Genomic DNA, 26,237 nt, shown 5'->3' with positions numbered 1-26,237 from the left:
CAGCAGATCATTTGTTTGCAGACCTCTTATCTGCCAGATGTTTGCATCAGAACTCTAAATCAAGCAAAACTAGATGTGAAAGGCACTCCTGGCTTGCAGAGGGGGTCAGAGAAAGGGTCATTTTGTTCTGCTTTTGAAAGAGTCCCCATCCCTGGAGGTATTTAAAAGATGGGTAGATGTGGTGCTTAGGGACATGGTTTAGTGGTGGACTTGGCAGTGCTGGATTAACAGTTGGACTTGATGATCTTAAAGGTCTTTTCCAACCAAAATGATTCTATGGTTAATGAACTGTTCTTCACATTGGTGAAGTGCCTTTCATCTGAAGATGTAAACATGTTTAGAAACATTAGGAAGAAGAAAGATGTGGGCCTGTATCTTTCATGCTGGTCCCTTAGGGTTGGTTGTCCAAAATTCAATGTCTTGGACCCTGATGCTCAAAGCAAGTATTGCTTCTGGCCCCAGGTGAGACTATGCAGCCTGTGAGCTCTTGGCACTTCTTAGGGCTTAGTTTAAAAAAAAAAGACAGACAAAAAAAAAAGAAATCTTGACAGAGGAAGGGATGAAAACCAACCAACCTGCCTAGTATCAGTGGCTGAGTCAGGAAGAAAGTCCTGCTCCCCTCTCTGCCATTCCCTGTTGCAGAACCATGTTGAAATCAGTAAACATTGGGCAACGTTCAACCATCAGGCAAATAGTCCTTGACAGCAGTACGTTACACACAAAGCTGCAGGCACATCATGCCTCCCGTGACTTAAACCACATCAGAAAGATCAACAGAGCTGCCTGGTCATGGTGTAAAGTTCACTTCCAATTTTATGTGAAGAATCATAGCATTTCTATTCCTCTTAAGCTAGGAAGGTGTTCCCGTGAGGAAACCTTGGGGAGAAGCTATGAAAGGGAACATCAGTTACAGTATTTTGTCTAGAGCTGGTGAAGCATAGGTCCTCCCACTCCCACAGATCCACATCAGTTGTTTCACCCTAATTCCTCAGCTCCCAGAAGGTCTTTTCCCCTTGGTTCCCACTGCTCCTTCTGCAGTCAACAACCATGGCTGCTCCTCAGATGTTTTTAACACAAACCTAAGAATGGTTTAAAATGGAAATTTGGAAAAAAAACAGCAAGGAGAGTCTCCTGGAATAAAAAGGCCCCTGTTGAGTTGACAAGGCTGTGGTAATGAGAGGAAATTAGATCCTCAGTTTAGCTTTGTTTTGAGTAGGGCCTGTCAAATTCTATTAAAATAATTATATAGTCGTGTCCCCACCCCCCCCCCCCCCCCAAGTTTTCAAATGAAAATTTGTTGTGGAAGGATGTTTTTCTCAAAAATCATTAACTTTCTGATAAGAAAATTTGTTTGTTTTGGTGTTGGCTACAAAGCTTCATTTTTTTCTTTGATTTTGACAAAAGCTCGATGTTTTTATCAACAAAATGCTGCCATTATTCCTCTGAGCTTTTTCTTTGCCATTGGAGGCTCTCCCCAAATAACAGTTATTGCAACAATGTGACACCACAAGGTAAAGTCTGCCCATTTCATGAATGAGCCCAATTTTTATTTCTCTTCATCACAAAAGTCATCCCACGTTTGTTGTACACACTGTTGGTTGCTGTGTTACGGGACATATCACCATGTACCAGATGCTTTACTCTTGCAGAAGCATTTCTAATGGAGATGGAAGCTTCTGTTAGCTGAATTTTAGAACAACAGCAAAAAAATAATAATACAAACCCAAAATATCATCTTCAGCTGCATAGCAAATATGGATCAAAAATTTAACACCGTATCAGATCACGAGCGTAAATATACCTCACCATAAATAAAATTCATTGTACAAAATAACTCAAGCAGCTTTTCATACAAATACGGTACATTTGACAAGAGTTTTTGAGAATATTTTCTTGGTTTTTTTTACACCTTCAATTCTTTTTTCTTTTGTTCTCAAACACACATGAACCTACTGGACTGGAGTAATGCAGGAAAAAAAAGGACTAACATGTTGTTCAACGCTAATAAGTGCTGTCAGGGTTTAAAAGGAAAACCCTTGAAGTGCTGAGCTTGAACTAGTTTGCTTCCCCCTTCTATTGTATCATTGAAAGTCAAGTGTAGCATCATCCAAGAAAGGCATGTGCACTGCCAGCAGTGACATTTTATAATGTCAAAGCTGGAGGGAACATTAAAATAACCTAGTCTGGCTTCATTCCTGACACAGGCCATCCTTTCTCCCCCCTGTTATTCCTGTATCGAGCCAACAACTTGTCTTTTGAAGTAGATGTTCCAAGTGGTGGCTGATGAATCCTGGGGAGTTTGCAGACTACTTCAGAGTAAGCAGGAAAATGTAGGTAAAAAAGCAAGCCCATAGTCAGAGGACTTAAAGTATCTAGACAGGGGTCCACATTTCCCTAGGAAAAAGAAATAGGGGTCTGCAGATCGTAAAAGGCTGAAAACTACCGGATTAGAGCATATCGGCAAGGAAGACACCCAAACTTGGCAGAAAGTCTGCAAGTGTGGAGAATATGCCTGACCCTGTGGCAATCTGTTACTATTTAGCCCTACTGTTACAAATTTGCTTGCTATTTCCATTAACAATTATGACATTAAAAAAATGATAGGAGGAAAAAAAATTCCATTTTCATGGAGTTGTTTAAAGACCTAAAGCCTGGACCTCTTTCTCATACACAGTCAAGGAGGGTTAGAGAACTGAAGCTAAAGACTATTTGCATCCTTTCGATAATAAAAGGACAAACCCATCAAATCTCAGAAATGAAGACCATAAGATTATTCCTAGCTGACATCTCGTACTACTTGAGCAACAAGGCAAAACATCTGCATACACTCTACAGTCAAAAACACTTTACATTTTGTTCATGCACTTTTGACATTTCACTCAAAACATTTAATCCCTCGGAATCTGAAGGGATCTTACATTTTTGCCAGCAAATCTGAGGGCAACAAATAGATCTCATCTACCTGTTCTTTCAAGTACATGCAGCTGCGTTTTGCAGGGTTTCAGAGAATTATTATGGCAAAACAACAGCAAAAGAATGCAAAGTGATATTCGTGTTTAGGTAAGATATCTCATGACTCACTCCAGACCTAAAGATTAAAACAGGCATTTAAATTCACCTTGCTATATCCTATTTTGTCTAGGTAGCTGAGAATGGGCCGTGTGGTACAGTTCATCCTTTTGTAGTAATTTCTTGCTCGTGCTGGTTTCTGAGAAAGCCATCCCATAACATGTCAGACGCAATAGGACATTTAATTTGTGCTGTGCCCAGAGGTGGCTCTGAGAGCCAGACAGGGACTTGTGCCACCTTTTCAGCAACACTTTCATACCAAAATAACAAGCACTTACTATTTAGGTCAGGAAAAATAGGGTCTTGGTTGGATCTATCTTCCTCGTATCTTGTTTCCCACAAAAAATAAAGTGCTTGATTCTCCTCTTCCTTTTAAAAATATATATCTGTAGATACCCTCACTCTAGTAGTGTAGAAGTGTTGGAATATGATGGAAAACCAGAACTGACATCCTTAGTGGAAGAGTAAATAGAGAGCAAGAGCCCTGCAGTGTCATCGAGTCCCAGATGCTCTTCTGCTGCTCTTCCTCACGACATGGAGGAACCAACTCACCTTGCCGGGCTGGGGCCTTCCCTGCCACTCAGAGATTTCAGCCAGGCTTCCTGAGATTTCATTTTACTTTCAGATTACTGTGCCGCACAATTTCCTCCCTGCACTTTAAATGTCTGTCTTGCTAATGAAAGGAAACTCAAGGTGTGAAAATGTCCAGCACTTTTCATGTGTGGGGTATTTATTGATTATCAAGGGAGTAGGTGGTGAGTGTCTGGGAGAACAAATTCATCCCACCCAGCAACATCTCCTCTTGCTAGCAATAGTTTGCTGGCTGTTGTTTCCCAAGACAAAATACTCCAGCTGGGACATTTCTACTAATTAATTATATGTTCCCTCTGAGAGAATAAATGCCCAGGCTCTGCCTTTTTAACATCTGTAATAGCATGCAGTTTACAAGGCATGATGAAATGCATGAAAGGAATATATATTATCACATCTGTATAGGGTAACAGCAATTATCTGCTGTGACCTGGCTAAAGCTGAGAAATTAAAATATTGCCAGTGGTGAGGCTAGCATCATTTTCTCTTTGAGCACGTAGTTTGATCTCCTTTAACTTCAAGCACAAGCTTTTGTATCACCTCAGTGACACTACGGAGGGGAAGGAGGGAAGACCATGAGTTGTGAAATCCTCCTTGAAGTTCCTACTGAATTTGTTCTCAATATCCAGGGATCTTAGATTAGTTGAGTGGGAAAAGGAAACAGACTCCAGTGTTCCCTCTGAATGCCTTTAAACCTGAAAAATTCTGGGTATTTTTTAACACTTACCCTGTATTTTACCTCTTCTAAACAATCAGATCATTTCTGAGTGATGGGAAGTTTCCTAAGCCCTGCCGATAATCGGCATCCTCTGAAGAAAGATATTTGGTTGCTGTGCCACTAGGAATTTGTCTAAAACAAGGGAAAATAGCATCCCAGAACATACACAAATTACCCACCCCAGCTCTCATCCTTGGCTGAAGATCAAAGATCATGTATGGTCAAGGTAACTACACCTGCCTCCGGTCACAACCAGTGATTATTTCCACCCAAATTAATATGTTCAAGAGCACATTCACATGAATGCAGCCTCTTCCACAGTCCATAAAAAATCTTGTTTAGTCCATGGAAGATGCGTCTTCGGGGGAGAACCCTTTTGCATTAAAGTAAGTGGATGTCGCATAGCAGGGAAAAAGCCGGGCCATTTTCTCTTTCCTCAGCTCTCTGAAGTGCTGAGGAGTTATTTGGCGACTATATCATTGCTATTCTGAAACTCATGTGCCAAAGCTCCCTTTAACGGATGCCAGAAAGGCCAACGACATGGCAGAGAGCACGAAGCCAGCCCCAGCCTGGGGCTTGCAGCCATCCCAGACCAGCCCGGCACGGCTCCTCTGCGCCCATCACTTGATCCTCAGGGTGCTGCCACAGGTGACATCCTGCCTTCATCCCTTCTTCCCCCCAAAGAGTGAGTCAGGGGCTTGTCTTCAGACCCTCCTGCTCCATGGCTGGTGGCACATGTCATTGGGGGTGTTGATTTGCCCCATTGCTTCTGCGGTGGGAGCAGGCTCCCGGCACTGCGGAAGCATGGACCGCTTCCACCAGGACCCCCGCGTTTGGGGCTGCAATATGGCTTCAGAGTGATGTGTTCGATTGGATGAATCACAGGAAAAAACCGGACCACTTCATGGAAGAAAAGCACATTTTGCCCGCCCGCCCCCACCCACCCCCAAGTCTGAAAGCTACAAGTAAAACCGATCACAGGGATGGTACAGAAGAACATGCACTCAAACAGGCCCGGATGGGAAGATGCGTCCTCGGGTGTAGTAGGCATACCCAGTCTTACTTTGTTGCCAGGTCTCACGCCATCGAGTTTACCCCTCCCAGCTGTTCTGGGTTCAGTCCCTTCTCCCTTCCCAACCTGCGCCGGGGTTGGCGTCCACACTAGCAGGTGGTGGCCAGCGACTGGTGGATTGGGGGCTGGAAGCAGCGCACGTGCTCCACCGTGGAACTGTCTGTTTCCACCGACTTCATGTACTTGTTCAGGATGGCAAAAATCTCGTTGTTCAGGATCTGGTACTTCCTGATCCTGTCGGCCATCTTCTTCAAGGGCTGGAGGGATGGTGAGGGAGCAAAACAGTAGATGAAGAGAGTCTTATGTCATCTGACCACCTAGAAAGTACCTGTACCTCTGCCCTGCTGCTGGAAACCTCTGCTAAAGCAAAGCAGCTATAACACGTGTTACAGTTCCACTTAGCACCTCCCAGGGACCAGTGACTCACTTCATTATAGGGTTTGATGACTCAAGACAGAGCATTAACAAGGTCAGTGAGTGGTCCCAAGTTAACTGTTATAAAGTCTAGACTCCCAGCTGCTTATTGATAAAGCCACAGAGATCACAGGATGGTTGCTGGAAATACCAGCTTCTCAGCTCCAGCTTCCCAACCCCAGGAAGAAGGGAAAAGCTTTGGAAGAAAAAAAGATTCGATTGTCAAGCCAATTAAAACCTTGGCCTCTCTGCTGAGGCCGCAGATGGAAATCTCACAGCAAGTGTGTCCAGCTTGAATAAGGTTAACACCGGGCATGGTTGTAATTTATGAGTTTGGATGAAGCAAGATAGAAAACAGAGAAGTGTGCTGGTCCTTTGGGACCTCACCCTTCAACTTACCACATTTTTTATGATTTCGTCCTTCCCATCCTGCCTCTGCACCTTCAGCAGGTGGTAGCAGAAGTCAAAGAGGTCAAAGCGCCGTTGCTGTCCAAGGAGAACAATGATAGAGCAACCTGCCCAGTTCAGACCATCTCCAAAGCACTGCCTGTAAGGAGGACAGGGTGATGGGGTGGGGAGAGATGACAGGATAGAGTCAGGTAAGAGAAGTCCTACCATGGCACCAGGAACTTCCCTTGGTGAATTCCTAGGGAAAACAAATTCAGTCCTACTCTGAGAAAGTGGGTATACACCTAGAGAAAATGAACTCAGAAGGAGATATGCAGAATTACAGCAGGGCCAGGCTGTGCAGGATGCATGACAGGGTAAGATGGATGAGGACCTAGCCTCTGACTTGGGTTGTTAGCCCATCTACCCATCTCCTTCTGCATGTCACCTTGGACATATCCCTTTACATTGCTCTTATCCCCAGCTGTTCAGATAGAAAGCTCCCTGGGCATCTCTTTATGTCCATGCGCAACAAAGTTCTTTCATCAAGGACCCACGTTCCCCCTCTACCTCTACACTGCCTGAGGCGATCGCTGCAGCTGAGGGCATTCCAGGGCTTCCCGGCCCCACTATCTCATGAGCGGCACTAACGGCAGAGCCGGCCGATGGACACTCACTCTGCAGTGAACTCGTTGGTGCCCACAGGGATGCAGTACACAAACTGCATGGCACTCCAGAGCCGGTGAAACTCCACGCACTCGTCCACGTGCATGACCCCGTTAGTTGGGGGTGGCCCGCGCCAGATCGGGTCCTGCAGGTAGCTCCTAATTCGCGTCAGGATCACCTCGAACATGGACAGCCCGCAGCATAACCGCTCCTTGGTCAGCAAGTCACCCTCCCGGGCGATGGCTATTTGCTGAGGAGGAGGACAACCAAAGAAACAGAAGTGACGATGTAATACAGACGGACCTTCTCGTTGGACTTAACGCTGCCCGGTATCCCCGGCTCTTTCAAAGTTAATGCACATCCCATGCAAGGTCCAACCTTACCTCTGATGGCTGCTCCCGTGGCACTCCCCACCAGAGAATACTCATCCCTCCAACGGAAGAAGACTTAATATTGTCCTTAATTACATTTCACCAACCTAAGTATCTTTTGAAATAACTACGTACGTCAGAAAACAAAAGGTGAAGGCAAAGCTCTGATCAGAAATACTGATCTTTAATTCTGCTAGCACGCTGTTCTGTTATATTAGTGCTACTCGGCGTTGCTGGGTTTAATTTCATGATTTCTGCAGATTATGAAAATAAAACAGGAGAGAACAGGGACATTTTGCTTCCCAGGATATTGCCATCATCTCTTTAAAATGTAGATAGCCTATGGCTTTCTTGATTTCTTTTGTAGTTAGGGTTAAAAAGCTCTGAGGAAGATGAGAAGCCACTGGAACCTTAATACTGGAAAACCTGTGGTTATAAGAAAGTCAAATAATATTTTTTTCCAGATGTGGAAGCTTTACATGTGCGGAGATTTTCTGTGACATCCCCACTCAGATTTACATGTACAAATCTGGAATGGCTCCATCGGATGGAGTTCATTTGGCTTTTATACTAGAGGAAAATTAAGAGAGAATTGACTTCATTTCAGCCCCATTTCTCCCCCAGAGGGAAAAAAAAAAGGGGATTTTAAATAACCAAGCAGGGCCTTGCCGCTGCACGGGAGCACTGACCCCACTGAGCTCACTGAGTGGGGCTGGGGTGCAAGCGTGGAGGTTGCTTGCTGCCCTCATATCCTCGTAGCTGCCCCATTTCTTGCCATTTCCAGCAGCATTACTGACTTCTCTTTGCAGTGCTGCCAAAAACAACAAGGGAAATGGGAGCCAAGTGCTGTTAGAGTCGTGCCCATGGCTGTGGGAGGCTCCGGCTCTGCCGTGCTCAGCCCGGTAGATGAGCGGCTGCCACGGCGCGCTGGCCCCACGGGCAGAGCCTTTTACCCCTCTCACCACTTTGGCAGAGGCACGCAGAGCGAGCGTGACATTTACTGCAAGCGTGACATTTACTGACCCCCTGCTTATCCCAGAAGGCTTCCTGGAGCTTTAGGTTTTAAGCATTTGCTCCGTTTCCAGCTGTCCCTGTAATGCCTATAAAAACAGCATCCCGACCAGAATCACGACAGGGCCTCAGAGTATCCGGTACAACAGGCAGGCACGTGTCCTGGCCAGCATTAAGAACATGAATTATGCTCGGTTTACTTCAGTCGTCTTTATTCCACTCTAAAACACCATGAATGTGCCTGCACATCCCCTTTCCTGACTGTTAGTTTATACTGACAGTACCCTAAAGCATTTTTAGTTTGGTGGCTGTTGAAATTAGAAGCGTTACAACTCCTGCTTGTGCCACAGTTTCAAGGACGTTCTGGGAACCTCGGATCAATTAATGTTCAACTAATAGCAAATACCAAGGGAAAGCTGTATTGCTGTGCAGAGGCCAGATTGGATCTGGGATCCCTAGATCTGTTAAATGCAGGAATGATATCACCGGTTTCATGGCACGCACTTGCATGTGTTTGCTTAGCAAGTAAAGATTTATTTTATCCACTTGTTTTTATAGCTAAAGGCTTTCTCTTTCCTCACCTGCTCCAAGCTCTTATGGGTACAGATTAGCATCTGCACACGCTGGTCAATGATGGCAAACTGGGGACACAGCAGAAGTAAAGCCATTTCAAACATAAATTAGGTGTTAGCATTACTGTTTGCTAAGATATAGTGATAGGACAGGTACTTTTGAGAACTAGTCCAATGATCTTAGCATACTCTTTCTGAAGAAATCTTAATCTAGAAAGGGATGTATGTGGCTTTCAAAGGATGTAGTGCCACTCAGTTATACACATTCACAGACAGAATTTGGTTCTAAAATTCATCACCATAAGACCAGTCTTTGATACAGGACTACTACCGTTGGGGAGGTATCTAACATGGTGAAGGCAGCTGGAGAGCTGTTAGTCTTGTGGCCAGATCTGCCTCACAGCCTGGGCTCCCACTGATTTCTAAGATCAGGAGAGGAAGGGTGCTCTCGAGATAAATTGTCAAAGGATGCCACTGTGCTGGCTCAGCTATTCCCTGTGTCTTCAAAAGGAGAGGCTCCCATTACTGCCAGTGAAAAAATCAGACTGACCAAGCACTTTTGAAAATCCCTTGCTGAATACCCCTATGATCAGCGTTAAAAGGGAGAGGATTCCTTTAATGAACCACTTTGACCCCCCTGCTTCTTTACGAATCACCTACCAAACAGCTGCTTCTGGATTCCCAATGCAAAGCAATTATTTACAACAATCACCGAGGGTTTTCCTGCCATTGCACAATCCCGGGCCACCTTTTGGGAGAGATGTCTAGCAGGCAACTTGTGCTCAGATTCTGGACAGTTGCTAAGAGGCACTTATGCGTTCTGCAGGAAAAAATCCTGTATGGCCTGTGTCCAAAACTGCATTTCCAAAACTGCATAAGGAGCAAGCTTAGAAGCTATGGAGGCACCTATAGAAAGTGACTCTTGTGTTCATTTCCATCTGAGCTCAAAAAAGATCTGGTATTCAACTGTACCTGTGTAATGAATATGGGAACGGTTTACAGAAAAATTAATTTTTAGCAGGACGTGAAATACCTTTTCTTTTCATCACCATCATAACTACGGCAGGGATAAGCAACGAGTGGACTCTAATAGCAGATTTCAATGATGATTTTGCATGGAAAGAAGGAGAGAGAGAAAGACCAACACAAAGACACAAAAACACAGAGGTGAATTCTTTTTCTCGAGTGTCTCCTTTGAAAGGAAGTCAATGAGAAGTGAGAGAAGTGTCTACAAAGTAAGACAAAGACCTCAGTTATCCAGCCAATTTCTTTGTTTCATATGATTTCCAATGAAGCAAAGTTCAAAATGTCCTCGATCCATCAGAAAAACAAGAAAAAAAAATCAGCAACTTTCTGCCTGCCATAGATCTGTCACCTCATACAACTGAGCGTTTGTTCCATTGCCTCGGCAGTACATTACAGAAAAAGGGTGTTGATTCATTTAATACTTTGAATGATTTTTATCCCATCAACCCCACTAAGTAGGCCATGGAAGTTCGGCTATCGATATCAATGGAGCTCAAATTTTGCCCATTACATTGATCAATCTACGGAGATAGTTTTAACAGTACTCAATTTCTGCACAAGAGATCTTTTCCAAGCTGAGACCCACCTCAAGAAGACACTTAAATGGAGCCGTAATTTTAAGCATGTGCTGAAGCTCTAAGCATGTGCTCGGAGGGGAACCATTCTCGGATGTATTCCTTGACAGGGATGAGCTTAAAAATGGACCACACTGCAGCCCTAAAATGGGATCCCCAAAAGTGATGGCAATTGATCAGGTCAGGGACAGCCCTGCAAAGTTTCCCCTCAAACCACCCCAGCAATTCTCCATCTTTTTAAAATGGAGGAGTTTTTCAGAGTTGTTCTTATCCAGAGCTGGCTTCTAGCATGCTCTCCTTACAGCTCCCCGCCAGCTCTCCAGACCGGAGGCAGCAACACACCATCTCTGGACCGGCTCACAAATTTCCCTTCGAAGTGTCTGCTGGGGCAAGGATTCTGATTTTCTTGTCCGATTGATGTTTTGGGAAGGGAAAAAAAAAAAAAAAAAGTAGGATCACTTTCCCAAGGCCAAACAGGCCATCTGGGGACTGCTATAAATTTTCAACAGCCATCCCTTTCAATGAAATCCTTACCTGCGGAGTGCCCAGCCTCTCTATTAAGGGAACCAGGTGAAGTGGGGCATACTTGGCTTCGAGACGCTTCATGCGCACCTCCAAGCGTTCTCCTTCTGTCAAGCGAGCAGCAAACAGTGAAATGAGAGGAGGAAGTGGAGACCCGCAATTTCCGCCGAGTTTGCTCAGAGCTGCCCCCCAGCAACCATCCAACGAGACTTTGGATCAGTGAGCCAAACCGACAGCAAATGAGGGAACCAGTGATGCAGAGAAGGGAGGGATGTGCGATTGCAGTCTCAGCAGCAGCTTAATCACACGTGTCCAAAAGCATGTTCCTGTTACTGACCACTCCTGTTGAGATGGACATTTCATGCTGTCATTCTCCAAAGAGGCTGTGCAATGGCTTTAAAAACCTTAAGGGAACCCCCAAACTGACTAAGGTTTCAGTCTCTAACTAGGCTACAGAAAATGCACCCTCGGCATTTGTTTCCACCTGACTTTTGGATGTATCCACTTATCTATTTCGAGGGGGAAGCAGGGCCAGAACTAATCCTCAGCAGAAATGGGAGAGAAACAGCTTCTGGGCAGAGACCTGCGAGTCTGTCCACTGCTTCCCTCTCAGCTTCTTACCTTTGATGTAGACCCTGGGCAAAATATTTTGGAAGGGAGCAGCATGCAGCAAATCACAAACTTCCTCCTGGGACTGAGGCAGGAAGAAAGAAAGATAAAGTAAGTTAAAAAATACCTATAGGGCTTGAGTGTATGGCTCAGGGGCCTGGGCAACACTACAACAATTCATGTCTACGGCACCTATTCAAATCCAACCCAGCTCAGTAGTAACGCCAATGGTTTGAACCTAAATGAACTAAAGCTGGAAGAAATACCTCTCAACTTAAGCCAGGGAGTTTCCTTAACTCAGGTTACTTCCTGCCTGTACAAGGCCAGAGCTTTATATTTATTTTCTGTCCCACTTACTAGCACTGCAAGTAAGAAGGGATAAAGAACATGGAGGTTTTAGCTTCATCTTACCCTGATGACTTCCTGCAGTTTATTTTTACAGAGAGTGCCCAGGTGGAAATTACCCTTTGGCTTAGTTATTCTAGGATGTGTATATGTAAAATATACTGATGCATGGCTCTATTGCAAATAGGTACATAATACGTTGGTCTGAAATTATTTGCTTGTTCATATGGTGTTCTCAGCCAGGGCTATCAGACCAGAATCCCAGTGGTGTAGGCACCAGGGAGAATAATACAGAAGTCCAGAGAGGAATAACATCATGAGATGCCACCTGAGAGAATGCATGCCGATGCACTTGAGAAAAAATAATCCCAAACACAGATGCACAAGGAGGAGAAACCTAGAAATAGGCAGGTGGAGACTGAGGAGCGATGGCTGACAATACATTGTATACGAGTCTGCAATGGGAAACAGCAGCAAGGAAACCAAAGCTGTTCAACACAGAGGCATTGCGTCACAACAAGGCATTAGTTTGCTTCCACAAAAGTCTAGTTCTAGGACATGCTTTCAGTTCTGAGCTTATTGTAGAGATTTAGACACACTCGAAAGCAGGTCATGACAGCGCAGCAAAAGATATTTGGGGGCCAGATGGAATGGCTCGGCTGGGTCTGTTTGGGATGCAGGGGCGGACACCCCACCGTCCAGCCAAGAGGGAGAGGACAGTGTAGCATGGAGCTGCAGGAGGCTGTACTGGCACATGGATGCTGGGATGAGAGTGAGTGTGGGAGTGCAGTTTGTGACACAGTGCTGGAGGGACAGGAACGGTCTGGGCTCCCTCCATGGACAGAGAGATGCTGATGCTAACAGAGTGTGCCTGTCACCTTGGTTATTTTATTTGCAAAACACTATTCGTTCCTAGATGAATGTTCTTTCGCTGCTCTTTCCCTCTGATAAAGAGAGTGTTTTCACCATTTGCAGCCTGCATTCACCTGGTATCTGTCCCAAAATTAGTCATGTTTGAATAGATCTCCTCCCCAAGGCCCGTTACCTGAGAGTAAGAATTCTGCTTAGAAATTCCCCTCATTCCTCAAATTTAAACAGGAAAGGGGGTAGAATGGAGCAGACTGCGCATCTTCACTAGAGCAGTCTCTGCCAGCAAATACCACCAGCCTTAGATCATTCTGGCAGCTACGAAGATAACTGCACCGTAAAAGCAATTGCTCCCGTTGCATAAGAGCATTAGAGGGAAAATGTCGTTACGTCATGGCTCTACGCATCTGACATCTTCCAGCGAGCAAGAACCAGTGCCCGCTGCGTGCAAGATGGCTTTACATTCTGAATCTATTTCTGTGTGGAAAAACAGGGGATCAGAGAGGGAGAGACTTTGGCTGGCACAGAAAGTGGGCAGGCGTGGACTTTGATGGGCAGCCTTCCTAAAAGGACCCCCAAATTCTCACTGTCTTCTTTTCTTTATTTTCTGCTATTCTAAAATGCCAATATACTGCTGATGTACAGCTCCTGGGACTGGAGGAACATTTTTGCATTGAAATGAAGGATTTCTGAAAGAAACCATCATGTGTCCCTTAAGTGTCCATTTAAAGATGGGACAGAAAAGGCAAATGCAGTACATCCAGCATAAAATCCAACGCTGAGAACAGCAGAAAGCAGTGACAAAGCCACAAAAGGAACAGAAACTGCCAGGATATAGTTGGCAACTCTGGTCATTCTATAAAATAAAGCCAAGCTGCTAGGTGATATACATCTCTCTAGCTTTCTTAATCTTATGCAAGTACTGCTCACTGAATGTGTTTGATACACCGTATCAGGAACTAAAAGTCTCTATATCTGCATTTAAAATGCAAAGGTAGAAATGTCCATTTTGAGGACATGCAGAGATTTTCAGTTTTCCCTGTGCTCTATGGTTGGATAAAACTTGGAATCTTTGAACTTCCTTCTGGTTTTGCTCTGAACAAAACTGTCTGGCTTTGCTAGGAAATCCCATCTTATGCTAGGGAAGTCTTTCTGAAATATTTCTGGAAAAACTGAAACAACCCTGCTAAAACCATTATGACATGAAATATGCATTTTGAATGTAAAATTGTGGTGTTGAACACTCCTCAGTTGGCTCTAGGCCAAACTGTGAGATAAATTCATTAGCAAGTAAATTTATTGTGTGAAAAATTAGAAGCTAAATGTGTGGCACCCAGCCATAGCCTTTGCCCCATACCAGAAAGGGCATCACATGAGCTGAGACACTTGTGCAGGGGGCAATACCAAGTCATCCCTTCAGCTAAGTTTTCAGTGAAGATAACTTATAGGAAATATATCATCAGCTCTTCTGAGATTTCGTTCCTGTTGGATTGCTTTATCCTTATCACCATTAGAATCAATCAGGTTTTATTTTCATTGCACTGGCACCCCAAAAGAGCAAAGGGCTCAAATCTATTTCTCACTGTACAAATATGTATATAAAAAAGTATTGATCCCTGCCCCAGAGAGCTTACAATCTAGAAATAAGCTCCAGTTGGTCTTATTTCTGAGAAGGACGAACAAGGGTGTTGTGGTTTAACCCCAGCTGGCGATTGAGCACCACACACCAAATCTATCCCAGCTGAAACCCGGACAGCCAGTTTGGGTCAGCTGTCCTGGCTGTGCCCCCTCCCAGCTTCTTGTGCACCTCCAGCCTTCTCAGTCAGTAGAACATGAGAAATTGAAGTGTCCTTCATTTAGGGTAAGGACTACTTAACACACTGATGTTCTAGTTGTTGCTATCAACATTATTCTCATACTACATCCAAAACACACCACTATACCAGCTACTAGGAAGAAAATTAACTTTATCCCAGTTGCAACCAGGACAAAGGGGTAGCTTTGGGTCCAAGAATTAGATCTAGATCTTCCAGTATTCAGATTCTCCTTCAGCAATCCCAGATGTCAGTGACCAACTGCCAATCCCCATGGACATGCCCACAGACCCCAATAACACAGCCCCAGAGACCTTGAGCACACGAGAAGCTGGAAAGTAACACTTCCCAAACTCTTCTGCTGGAGAACCCACTTCCACTTATACTCTTGAGCTGGCAATTTCAAGTACGATCTGTTGGTGTAGGGGGTTTTGCCTTACCAAAGCCTGCTCGATAAGGAGGCAGAAGAGAATGGCATTGCCCACTTCTCTGAGGCTCTGGAACACGTCGGTCTTCAGCTCTGCATACTCAATGATGTCCTTCAGTTGATGGTGGAAAAACTCCAGGATTCCTTAAAAGGCAAGGAAGGACAGTGAGAAAAGCGAGAGCAGAATCACCCTCCAATAACCTGGGTAAAAAGACAATCGGTGCCTGATATTTCCTTAATCACAAATTGCAAGCTGTAACTGCTAAATGGATAGATGGAGACTGGCACTGGGGAGAACTAGCACACAGTGTCTTATCCTGCTTTCAGTCACCCTTGGGAAATAGGGAGTAATTCCTACGAAGTCCTTGGATTTCCTAATCAGAGGAAAAAAGAGATTCAAGACGTAATGGATGTCCTGGTGCTGGCTCATGTACAGCAGCCAGAGTTTCCCCATCCAGCTCAATGGCAGACTGCAGTCATGCTGCAAAAAATCTTTGCATTGACTAAGTAGAGCTTTTGAAAAATATCAGTGAACCCACAATAACAAAAGCTTACAAAATCCTGAAAACAAAACATAAGCTACCAGAAGACATTCCCTTATCTCTGTGTTTAAAGGGAAATTTCCAACAGGAGACTTCCTGGAAAAGTTTCCTATACCTGTTCCAGTGTCAACAGCAAAGAAGCTGAAAGTCTCAACAAGCCTGGGCTGCATGCTGCACTGGCATGTCACATGCCAAATCTTGTTTCATAATCAATGAATAAATGCTGTACAAACTGAATAAATGCTGTACAAACATGCGGGTGAGCTCTTGCTCAAACCATTGTGCATCTTTCTGTAGCACCCACCTGGAGAGCCATATTCGTGTCTTGGCAAGCGGCATATCTTGGGCATCACTTCAATCAGAGTCTTCACATACTGCAGGATGGTGCCTTGTAGCTGTTGGAGACAAAGGGAGGTTAAACTGGAGTGATGGCTTCTCCAGGCGTTGGTTTTGAAAGAGGGCTGGTTGTGGATGGGTCCACATCTGACAGCACAGGATGAAACTTCAGCTGGAGTCCAAGAAGAACTTGCTTAATTTGGTTTTCACCCAAATATAAAATTCAGCCCGAGTGCATGGAGTTAGAGTGCTTGTACAGCTTCCTCCCAAATAATACATCAGAGCTGCACGGATTTTCGACTTCAAAATACAGCTTGCTGTGTTTACATTGTTTGCAGCTGAAATCCAAACAAGGCTCAGTCTTAGATCCAGCCGGACTTGTGCTCCTAACCCAAAAAGCATTTCACCGGAGCTGCTAAAGGAGTCGTTCCCCAGCACAGGAAATGCTCCTTCCACCTGAGGAATTACCACTAGATACACAGAGTTTAAAAAAGAATTTCCATGCATGTAGAACAAGTTTCTGCAGATCTGGGTTTTTTTAACTATTATGGACAAGAGCAAAGTATATGTCTTAGTTAAAAGTGCTTGCTGTCGTTTGGAGTTGTACACCTGTGCCCCGTAGATACATTATACGGGATTATGCACTGAACGCTATTTAGCCAAACACAAAATCTTTGTGCTGAATGCTGTCTGATCTCACACACCAGCTACAGCATTTTCAACTAAGTGACACAAATTACATCTTGAGTAGCTATGGTGCTTTACAGTAAAGAAACTGGATATACGCTTGAGATTCTCAGTTCTACATTGTTTTGTTAGTTCAAAATGATGTCATTGCAGTCAAAATAGAATTTAAATATTTAGAATGAATGAAAATCATCTTTCCAGTAAAGCAAGGTAGAAAAGCATGACCTGAGAAATCATACATTTTTGCACACTCCCTCGTCCTTTCTTAATGCTCAGTATTGTAGTGCCCTTAGGGAGCACATGGGATCGTTTCCCTGAGGACATCATGTTTCTCTTCTGAAAAAGAAGAGAGAACTAGAAAGCACAGAGGGCTATTGGCAGCCTGGCTTCTGAATATCTGCTGGAAATGGACGGTATGGCTTGAGTAAGGACTCACCTACAACAGGGATTTTCTTATAGACTCAAGAAGTTGGTTTAATCAGTTTTGCTGCCTGCTCTCTACCTTCTGGCAGCTCTCCAGGAGTACCAACAGCAGTGAGACAGAGCACTTTTGTGCCGTTGCTGAGCACGAGCACGTGTCTTGAAGGTCTCCCAGACTGCAGCATAGGCAGTGCTGAGGGACCGTGAGTGCCACGTCCCACCCGATCACTTCTCGATGGCTTTTAGCAAAGCAGCATACCAACTCTACCACCCCCAGATGTAGGTGGCTGATCACAGTTAACACTTCAAGATGGTGGAAACACTCCATCATCCCACAGGAATCAGTGGGATTCCTCAGCAACAGTGAAAATCCACTGTTAATACGAGTGTTTCAGTGTGGATCAAGGGACACGAAGGTGCCCAGATGTGAACACCGTGAACCCAAAGCCCAGGCTGACTGTCCAACCTGCGCCTCTCAAGGCATCGAGGTTTCTCCATCGCCAGGGTTAGGCTCAGAATTACCAGGCTCTTGACGATCTTCAACAGCTCTTCCATGACCACTGCAATCCCTTGATAGCCAAGAAGCCTGCAGATCGTCTTGAAATGAGGTGGCCCCACAAAATTGCGGTAGGAGCTATAGATGTGACTGTAGGCAATGTTGAGAGGCTGAGAAATTAGAAGCACAATGACAGTTAAGACAGGAGCGTTTACCAGACCTGTAAGTAACTCTTATCACAGTAGTATGTTCCATCACTTCAAATAATTTTTAAGATAGAGAAGGAGAAATAATAATACCCGTGACGATTCCCATTTCTTCTACTTGTGGCAAAGAGGAGATTGCTTTTCTTCCTATGTAGGCAGACATACTCTAATCTCAACACACTGTCACGTCACAAGGGTTATTATCCTGCTACGTAGCAATGCCACTTTTATTTCCAAGGTAATTTACTCTCCCATACGTTCCCGATCAAGGATTTCGGTTCACTAGCCCTTTGCCTCTTCAAACCCAAATTCTTCTCTACTAAACCAAAAAGCTTTATATACAGGTAACCAGGCAGATTTTTTTCTACGGGCACTTGCTTTAAATGAGGCTTTTTAAGAAAAGTAGGAACTGCAGCATCTGTGCCCAAGGGAAATTGGAAGAAGCATGGAAAAAGATCCTTTTTCCATCCTGCAGAGCTCTACATCAGCCGCTGTACTTAACAGACATCCCCATGGGACTGGGAAAAGGGCAAGAATCTGACCTTGGTCTAGGCAGAATAGTACCCGGGGCTCTGGCCCCCAGAAAATTTTTAGCGGCAGAAAATAGAGAGTGATTTCCAGGAATGTACTCTATCAGTGTAATCTTGGCAATGTGGAAATTGCTGCAGTGTTTTGTCACTGGAACATTTATAGGATCCATTTGGCGTGAGGGAAACAGAAGTAGGGTGAATTAATTCACTTGTGTGATCTGCAAAAAAAATACTGAAAATCAGATTTAGCTGAGACGCCGCATGCTCAGCCTGGGCTCTGCAATAGAAGTGTTGGCATCATGACTGAGCCCAGCAGAGAAGGGCTGCAGTCTCCCCCCACGACATCTATAACAACTGCAACCTCAGTAAACCGCAAAAAAGCACATTCTTGAAAAGATTCTGGCATGTAGTGCCCCTTCCAGCAAAACACAGATAAACCCCCGGCTCATGCTTACTAAAAGATCTTTCTTAAACAAGGATAAGAAAACAAATTAAACTGTATCCCAAACGCACCGTGCAAGGCTGACTTCGCTTCTTGTGTGAATGCTGCATATCAGAGGCACAGGGCATCCTCATGCAGCAGGGAGCTCGCTTCCCTGCAGGTATTACCGACCCCGCTCTGCAGGGATTTCCTTCCCTGCCAGTAACGGAGCCAAGGGAGTGGAGGGACCAATGCATCGAAGAGCTTAGGGTGAAAGGGAGCAAGTGCTGAAGTAGCAGAATAGGACAAAATGTTGTCTACCCTCCAACACCGCTGCTCCCAGCAACTGCAATACAGCCAGCAGAAGGCTTCGGTTGTCCTCCAATTCTGACTCACTTCCTCGAGATTTACTTCAACACTTCATTTGAGTTACTAATGAGTTACAAAGTGAAGTCATTTGCTAAAAACTGGAAAAGTATTTTCTTTTGCTCTCAGATACAGAATTTCAGTGGACTGATGTACTGATCGCCCTTTCGTAGAGCTGGCAGTTGCTTTAATCAATTAATTAGTTGTCCCCCATTTTGTTACAGCCCCACTGCTCTGGTCCAGCAGCTTCTTGCCTACTGTAATTCCTAGGCGCTCTTTGAAACAGCTAGCAGAAAGAAGACACAGTTAGAAAGTCCCCTACTTTCTGTGAAATATAATTTCACCTCCTGGTCCTGGCAGGTGAAAAAACCCCTTTGATACTGTTATGTCCAGAAAGGCTACCTTCGAGGCTCCGTTGTGCATTCATTCACAACTTGCATGAACTTTCTCTCCCATCAAAACTAAACAAAAGGGCCCTGAATAGGTACGGACAAGAAGTTAAAAATTCTTTAGGCAGACAGAAGCCTACTTTCAAAGCTCCTTGGGTGCCAACTCCTGTTACGAGAACTGCTTTTGAGTATCTTGCTTAGGTTTGTATCTCCATCTTTAGATAACCAAGTCTTTAAAAATGTGTCTGGTAGAGGCTGATCCAAAGCCACTAGGTACGCACACTGATACGTGTGAAAAAGAGCAATAGTTTATGTTTTCGAAAGTGTGTCTGTTTGAACACCAGGTGACACCCAGCTGTCACATTTGCCAAAGGACCGACACGATCATCCCAGGGGGAAGCCAGTAACCTGCCAGGGCCCCAGCCCAGCCACGCTCCCGCGGCTTTTTGTTGCTGTGGCTTTTGCAATGCGTTATTCCAGCCCCGGCACCTCCAGAAAGCGCCCTGCTGCAGAGGTGAGCCCGGCGGCCCCACGATGGCTCCGTGCACCCCGAGATGGCCTCCCCATAGGCTCCTTTAGCCTCTTATTTCCCCACGGTTAGCAAACCGGTGGCTCATCCAGACTAGGGGGGAGCTAAATATCCCCATTTCAGTGGGCTCATGAATCCACACTCATTTGTGGAAGCGTCTTTGCTGCTCCACAGCTAGGAGCCAGGTCTTCAGTCCGTGCACATACCATCGTCCCCTGAGATGGGCCACCATCAGTACCCAGCTGTGGAGCAATCAGTCAGATTTTCCCTGTAACAGGGCTGACATTTCGCTGTACGGGCAGCGAGCGGACGGTGCTGCCATGCAACTGCCCACCTCGCAGCACTCCCTCGCCTCTCAGCAGGATAATGGGTCTGGAGAGCAGCTTTCAGGCAGGCTTTTCCCTCAAGTGGGGGTCCCAGCAATAAGCCTGATTGGGAGAAGACACATTTTAGGATGTGCATTGGCTGCAGACGAGCGGGATGATTCATCCCCGCCTGTCTCCAAGATGAGGATGGTTCATCAAGCTCTCCGCAGAGCCACACAGCGCATTAGCAGCAGGCTTGTGTCTAATAATAATACTCTGCCAGCAATTAAAAATATAACTTCATTTGAGGGTGAGATACACAGCTTGGGATAAAGACTGTAGGATGTAAAAAATGACACCAGTGGGTATTTTAAGACAAAACAGCTGAAGGTACAAGCTGGCTGCACGGCATGGCTCGCTCCCCCGTGCTGGGTGGCCGCTTCCACCCCCTTCGAGAGCCGGAGCAAAGCCCCCGCTCCCACCGCCTCTCGAGAGGTTTTGCTGTTGTCAGGAGCAGCAGCTGCCAGAGACACTGCGGAGGTTTGCCCCACCTTTGGTTTGGGGCCGAAGGGGCAGGTTTTGGGGCCGGGAGGCTGGCGGTGCAGGCGGGCTGGGATCTGCAGCGCGGAGCAGAGTTCCCGGTGTCCCACAGAGCCCAGGCGTCCCACCCTGCGCCCAGGTCTCAGGGACAGCCCTCCGTACTTGGGAGTGCGTGGGAAAGGCCCCCGCGCTGCTTTGGGAGCTCAGGAGGTTACTAGGGATGCTCTGGAGCGGGTTCAGCAGCAAATGAAGCAAACCAAAACCCAGTTTCATTTCCACATCTTTGAGCTTCTTGTTGGCCATCACCCAGGCCTGTCTCAGCTCACCTGAGGGAAGGCAGGGAGGGTTTTATCTGATAAAACAGATCAGAGAGAGGTAATAGATAATACTGCCTGTGCCAGAACCTCCCTGGAAAACTGAGGTTGAATGAGAGAGGAATATACTTAGAGACAAAAAAGGACTTGTACACAGCCCAAGACTATTCCAGGCTCCCCGTGAACCCAACTTCAGTGTGACAGCTGAGATGGTGTCTAAGAAAGTGAAAAACAATTCTGACCAGAACTGTCAGAGAAGGGTCTCTAAAAGAGGAAGGTCTCTAAGTTAAACAGCCTGAATACGGCCTGGTTCCTTCCCCTGCCACAAGCAACCTTCACTCTTCCTATAAAGCTTTTACCATATTCAGCTGTATCAGCCGGTTGCTAAGGCTTTCATGCAAAAAAACCCATATTCCCCAGCTGGGATGGACAGGTCATGTACAATGCAGCAGGCGTGTTTATATACTGTATTGAGACTATGTCTGTGTATATTCTGTATATAGAGGCTGTGTCAGTATGTATTCTGTGTCTCAGCACAATGCCTTGCTATACCGACTACTGATTCTCAGTGACTGTAGACATTGCTATTATTTACACCAAGCCGATGGCCGTGGCAGGCCAGGTTAGCACAGCCCACGCGGTCTGTTGGAGGGGATCAGCAGCCCCCGCTGCCAACACCACCTGCGGCAACCACAGCTCCTTAACGCCTTTGTGCTGCTGCTGCAGACACGGCAGCAGAAAATAGAGCGGCCCCATCCGATTCACGCGCCGTAACTATTTTTGCAAGCGCCGGCAGCGTGCACTGTCCTTCAGGTTACATCTGCCTGCGTGCTTGTTAAAAAAAGGGGGGCAAATTCAGCCAGGGGAGGGAACCAGGGATTTCCAGCAAGTTTGGCATGACCCTGGGTCCGGCAGAGCTGAGAAAAACAGAAGCAGTCATGAAAATACATAAATGAAGCCCAATCTAAAGCATTTACAGAGATAAGAAGTGGTTAATGAGCAGTTAGCGTGTTGCTGGTAATTTTGCAGCTTCTTTGTAGAAGACTTGGCAACCTGCTGCATTTTATAAGTGGCTGAATGGCAGAAAATGTCTGTTTCTGCTGGCCACTGGAGTGCGCCCGCGGTTTGCATCCTGTGGTGATGAGCGAGGGGTCCCAGCCAGGGCCACAGCCGGGTCCATGTGCAGATATGGGGAACACCAGTGCTGGAGCAGCCCTGGCACTGGCATGGTTCTGGCATCTTCTCATCCTGGCAAATGAGAATTTCAAGCTCATCACCAGCGTAAACTGGTGCAAGCTTGATTTTGGGAGCAGGTAATACCAACACCACTGAAAGCTTTGCTGTGGTTTCCTTTGAGCTAGCGGGATTGATCACTGGATGGAGAAAGGTCAGCAGGACCCTTTGCTGGCCTAATCCACCTATTCCCTTTTTCCTCGGTTTCCTCTCTTCCTGCTAACAAATCTTATTTGTGAACAACTGAAATTTCATTTCGAAGCAACCGTGAACACTGATAAACTCAACAACGCAAATGCCATAAGAAAGCAGTTCTCTCAGGAAAACATTACCACCTTGTGTAATCCACCTTTCTGAAGCATGGATCTGTATCCTCAGCTCCCTCCCTGCAGGCAAGGATGTACTTTACTCACAGCATGGGACCAGCTAAGAGCTCTCTATCCCCCTGCTCTTGTAAGCAGGACCGAGCCATGTAAACGGCAGGAAGCCACCTGGGAGCACTTTCATTTCCATCTCTGCCCATAATTATTTTCATCTCTGCTCCCAGTTTTCAGCTCGCTGGCAGCTGCAGCTCACTCACAGAGACAGAAGGGGAATACAGATCTTGGAAGACAAAACCAAAACATCCAGAACTGCAAAATGTAAATCAAAAGCAAGGGTCACACATACTCTCCAGGTTTGTAACAGCCCCTCCTGATGCAGTTTGCATCATCTCATCACTGTTGATATTTAGAAGATCTTTGAAACGTTGCAAGCACCTTTCCAGGAATGACATGGAATGAGTAACTCCAGACCCAGAACCAACATTTCTTCTGGAGAAGTTCCTCTCTCGAACACATTTTGGCTTCAGAGGGCAGCGAGTCCCTTGTTCAGAGCCTCTCCTTACCAGGCCCAGTGCCACGTCTGTCCCCAGTGCCATGTCTGTCCCCTCCTGGCCACAGACTCGGGCTGCTCCCCCAAACACCGCTGGCACTGGCTTTGCCTCTCCCCAGACTGACAGGGGACATCTCCAAGTTGTCTATAAGGGAGGGGCATTCAAAGAAGAGCCTGTCTTAATCCCATGGGAGTCCACCAGGAGGTCCAGGTCTTTGAAAACCCAGTTCCTACTCCCATCACACAGCTTAGAAAAAATTAAAAAGCCTAATAGACATTGCTGCAGCATCAGTGATGAAAATCTACTGCTCACTGGCTTTGGCTTAAATTAGTAGTTTAAATGTGCAAGAAATCATAGAATTAAAGACAAAGCCCCTGAGTGCTAAACTATCAATGTGTACCGCAGGCCAGGATCCCGGATTGCATACCTTGTGCCAAGGTGTCTCTAACCCCAGGCCCTGCTGGGCTGCAGTGATGGTCTTGCTGGGGGACCATGGACAGCGGGAAAAAAGAAAACCCCACCCAACCCAAACAAGCCAGCAAACAGAACTACCTGGCTTGGTTTTTTTGCTTCAGAGACACAGACTTCTCCGAGGCAAAAGCTTTTAGGGATAACATTCCCAAATCACTCGAAGATGCCTGCCCATCCTTTCCTATTGGTTGCTATGGTGAGAGATGACGGAGCCCCAGATGGGTATAATATGAGCAGCGCGCGGGGAAGGGATTTAGCAGAGGCAGGAGGGAGGCGAGCGGTGGGAAGAGGGGAAGGCGCTGCCTGCCCGTGGCCACGCTGCTCACCAGCACCGACGGGCCGCCGCGGACCTGCCCGGGGAGGTAAGCGGCTGCCCGTGGCTCTGGGAGGGCTCAGCGATGGGCGCGTGTGCTGTCCTGCTCTTCATGTAAGAATGGTTAAAGCAGTTGTTAAGATGAGCTGCTGCTCGAGTGAATTAAAGGAAGGGTAGTTATATTAAAAGAGAGAGGAAGAAGGAAAAAAAAGAAACCAGGTCTATCGCATGCAGCTCCTGCTCAGAGCACTCGGCCGGTTGGGAGAGAGAACCCTGCAACGAGGCTCAGAGAGCACTTTGGGGACCTAAAGGAGTGATGTACTGATCTGTGGCTGTTGTCAAACAGTAGTTTGTTAGCGGTCTGTGTCTTTTACCTGGGGGAGAGCTTTGTACTTTTATTCATATATTTGTACTTCCCTAAAGGCATTGATTTTATATTTCACTAGCCTTCAGATTTCAAATTTGAGATCCTGATATTACAGTGTGAGATGCCGTAGGAAGAGAAAGAGTTTATACTCTATTAAGCAACAACTTAGGTACAGAAAATGCAGCACTATCTTAAACCAGTAAATTAATCATTGTACAGCTTTTTAAATAGCATTTAAACAGCATTTTAAATAGCATTTAAAAAGCTGTGTAAAATCAAAATATCTATTAGAAGCTCTGCAAGGCAAGCGGGAGCTAGCTTAATGATCAGTTTATGTGAATCACACTTGCAGTATCCTTTCTATTCCATGGGAAACAAAAAAATCTAAAAAAGCTTCCTATATAGACAACCCGTCAAAAAGAAGAGATTTTTTTAAAAATCTAACTAGAGCATAAAGTGCACGCTATGTCCCAGTTGTTTTTTTTCTGGTCAGGAAGCAGGGTGATACAGTAGTCTGTGCACCAGCGGGATTCATCTTCTGTAATTTTAGCCACCTAAGACCTAGCATCTAATCTAAGCTAGCCAGGCAGAGTCCTGAGTCCAGTCTAAGGGCCAGTAAAGCCGGTGAAAAAACTTCACTGATGTCGGTGGCCTTTGAGCCTGTACATGAATCGGGAAACTCAGCCTCTCCCTGCATCTGGTTACAGGGGCACAATGAACATCGAAGTGCATAACATCACTTACACCAGCGCCACCGTCTCCTGGGCCATGAACAACCCCTGTCCAGAGAACTACTACCATGTCATGTACCGCCCCAACTGGAACAGCGTCTTCGCCGGCTATTTACGCCAAAACTTCCACCGTGAGGAGCGAGTTCCTCACCCCCTCAGCTCCCTCGTCCTCCACCGACTCACGCCGTCCACCATCTACGTCCTCTGCATCACGTGCAAGAACTCTTACCCCTCCAGCAACCACTGCACCACGTTCCACACTCTGGACAAAACCCCCCTGGTTTTCGGCGGCTCTAAGCATGAACCTACCACCTCCATGTGGATGGTGAGCAGCCTGCTGCTCCTCTGCTTCATTGCTCTCCTGGCCTACGGCTGCCTGCAGTTCTGGTCTGCACGCTGCCACCGAGCCACGAGGCTGAAGCATCCCAACGCCAGCCCTGAAGAAGTGGGCGAAGGCAGCAGCTCGCCAGAGGGTCCCCTGAACGACGGACTGAGAGAGGAGCTTCTGGAAGTCCCCATGACCACTGTGCTAATGAGGAGCTCCAGTTTCATGAAGGAGAGTCCGTATAGCTCCCCCCACTGCTTTTTTTCCTATAAAAACAGTGACGATAAAAGGGCCATCTTGCCACAGCACGGCCTTCAGTGAGCAAAATAGAGGGAGACCCGGCTTAGAAGTTTGGTTTGTGCTGCTCCTTCCCAGCTCTTGCCAGCAGGAATGTCTGTGCGTCCACGGGGGCTGTTTGTCCCAGGGTAGAACATAAGGTGGGGACATTGGTTGCAGGGAGAAAGATTTTTGTCAAGTGACAAAAATATTCTCATTTCCTGAGGGTTTTTTTAAAAGAAACCAAGTCAGCTCTCTGGGAACGGCCAGGCTTGGCTGACTGCAGTGTCGTTAGCTAATCTGCATCAGTGCTGTAGGTTCACTTCAGAGTCATCAATCAACGTGCACAAGAAATAAACTCCACTCAAGTAGTTTCACACTTGAGTGATCCTCTGCTAACATCACACCCCAAGCCCTCATACCGCTTGTATAAACAGTCATCGCAGCCTGACAAAAGAGCTTTTTGTCAGTATTAAGTAGTCTGTATTTGCACTCACAAGTATTTTAGTA

At 46.0% G+C, this 26,237-nt stretch overlaps 2 protein-coding genes across 5 annotated transcripts in view; one reads left to right on the top strand and one right to left on the bottom strand.

Moving 5' to 3' along the window:
- Window positions 1-1,692: 1,692 nt before the first annotated feature.
- The window catches only part of CYFIP2 (cytoplasmic FMR1 interacting protein 2), a 55,851-nt gene continuing 31,306 nt past the window's right edge, over window positions 1,693-26,237 (bottom strand). For 3 of the 4 annotated variants that reach the window (XM_082323917.1, XM_082323919.1, XM_082323918.1), the window contains exons 24-31: window positions 17,564-17,707; window positions 15,903-15,993; window positions 15,070-15,200; window positions 11,616-11,688; window positions 11,007-11,101; window positions 6,929-7,167; window positions 6,264-6,411; window positions 1,693-5,707 (exon numbers count right to left, since the gene is read on the bottom strand). In XM_082323917.1, the coding sequence (XP_082180043.1) occupies window positions 5,540-5,707; window positions 6,264-6,411; window positions 6,929-7,167; window positions 11,007-11,101; window positions 11,616-11,688; window positions 15,070-15,200; window positions 15,903-15,993; window positions 17,564-17,707 (1,089 nt within the window). In that variant the 3' untranslated portion in view covers window positions 1,693-5,539. Of the gene's footprint in view, window positions 5,708-6,263; window positions 6,412-6,928; window positions 7,168-11,006; window positions 11,102-11,252; window positions 11,337-11,615; window positions 11,689-15,069; window positions 15,201-15,902; window positions 15,994-17,563; window positions 17,708-26,237 lie in introns of those variants that run through there. The other variant, XM_082323920.1, reaches the window with a different exon arrangement.
- FNDC9 (fibronectin type III domain containing 9) lies at window positions 25,110-25,772 on the top strand (the record flags this gene model as incomplete). Its single annotated transcript, XM_082323938.1, has 1 exon — window positions 25,110-25,772. The coding sequence occupies one exon, from the start codon at window positions 25,110-25,112 to the stop codon at window positions 25,770-25,772; it is 663 nt and encodes a 220-aa protein (XP_082180064.1).

This window comes from Platalea leucorodia (genome assembly GCF_965183815.1).
Source record: "Platalea leucorodia genome assembly, chromosome: 11".
Lineage (NCBI taxonomy): Eukaryota > Metazoa > Chordata > Aves > Pelecaniformes > Threskiornithidae > Platalea > Platalea leucorodia.
Note: the sequence above shows the minus strand (reverse complement) of the source record. Positions and strands in the feature narration are given on the sequence as shown.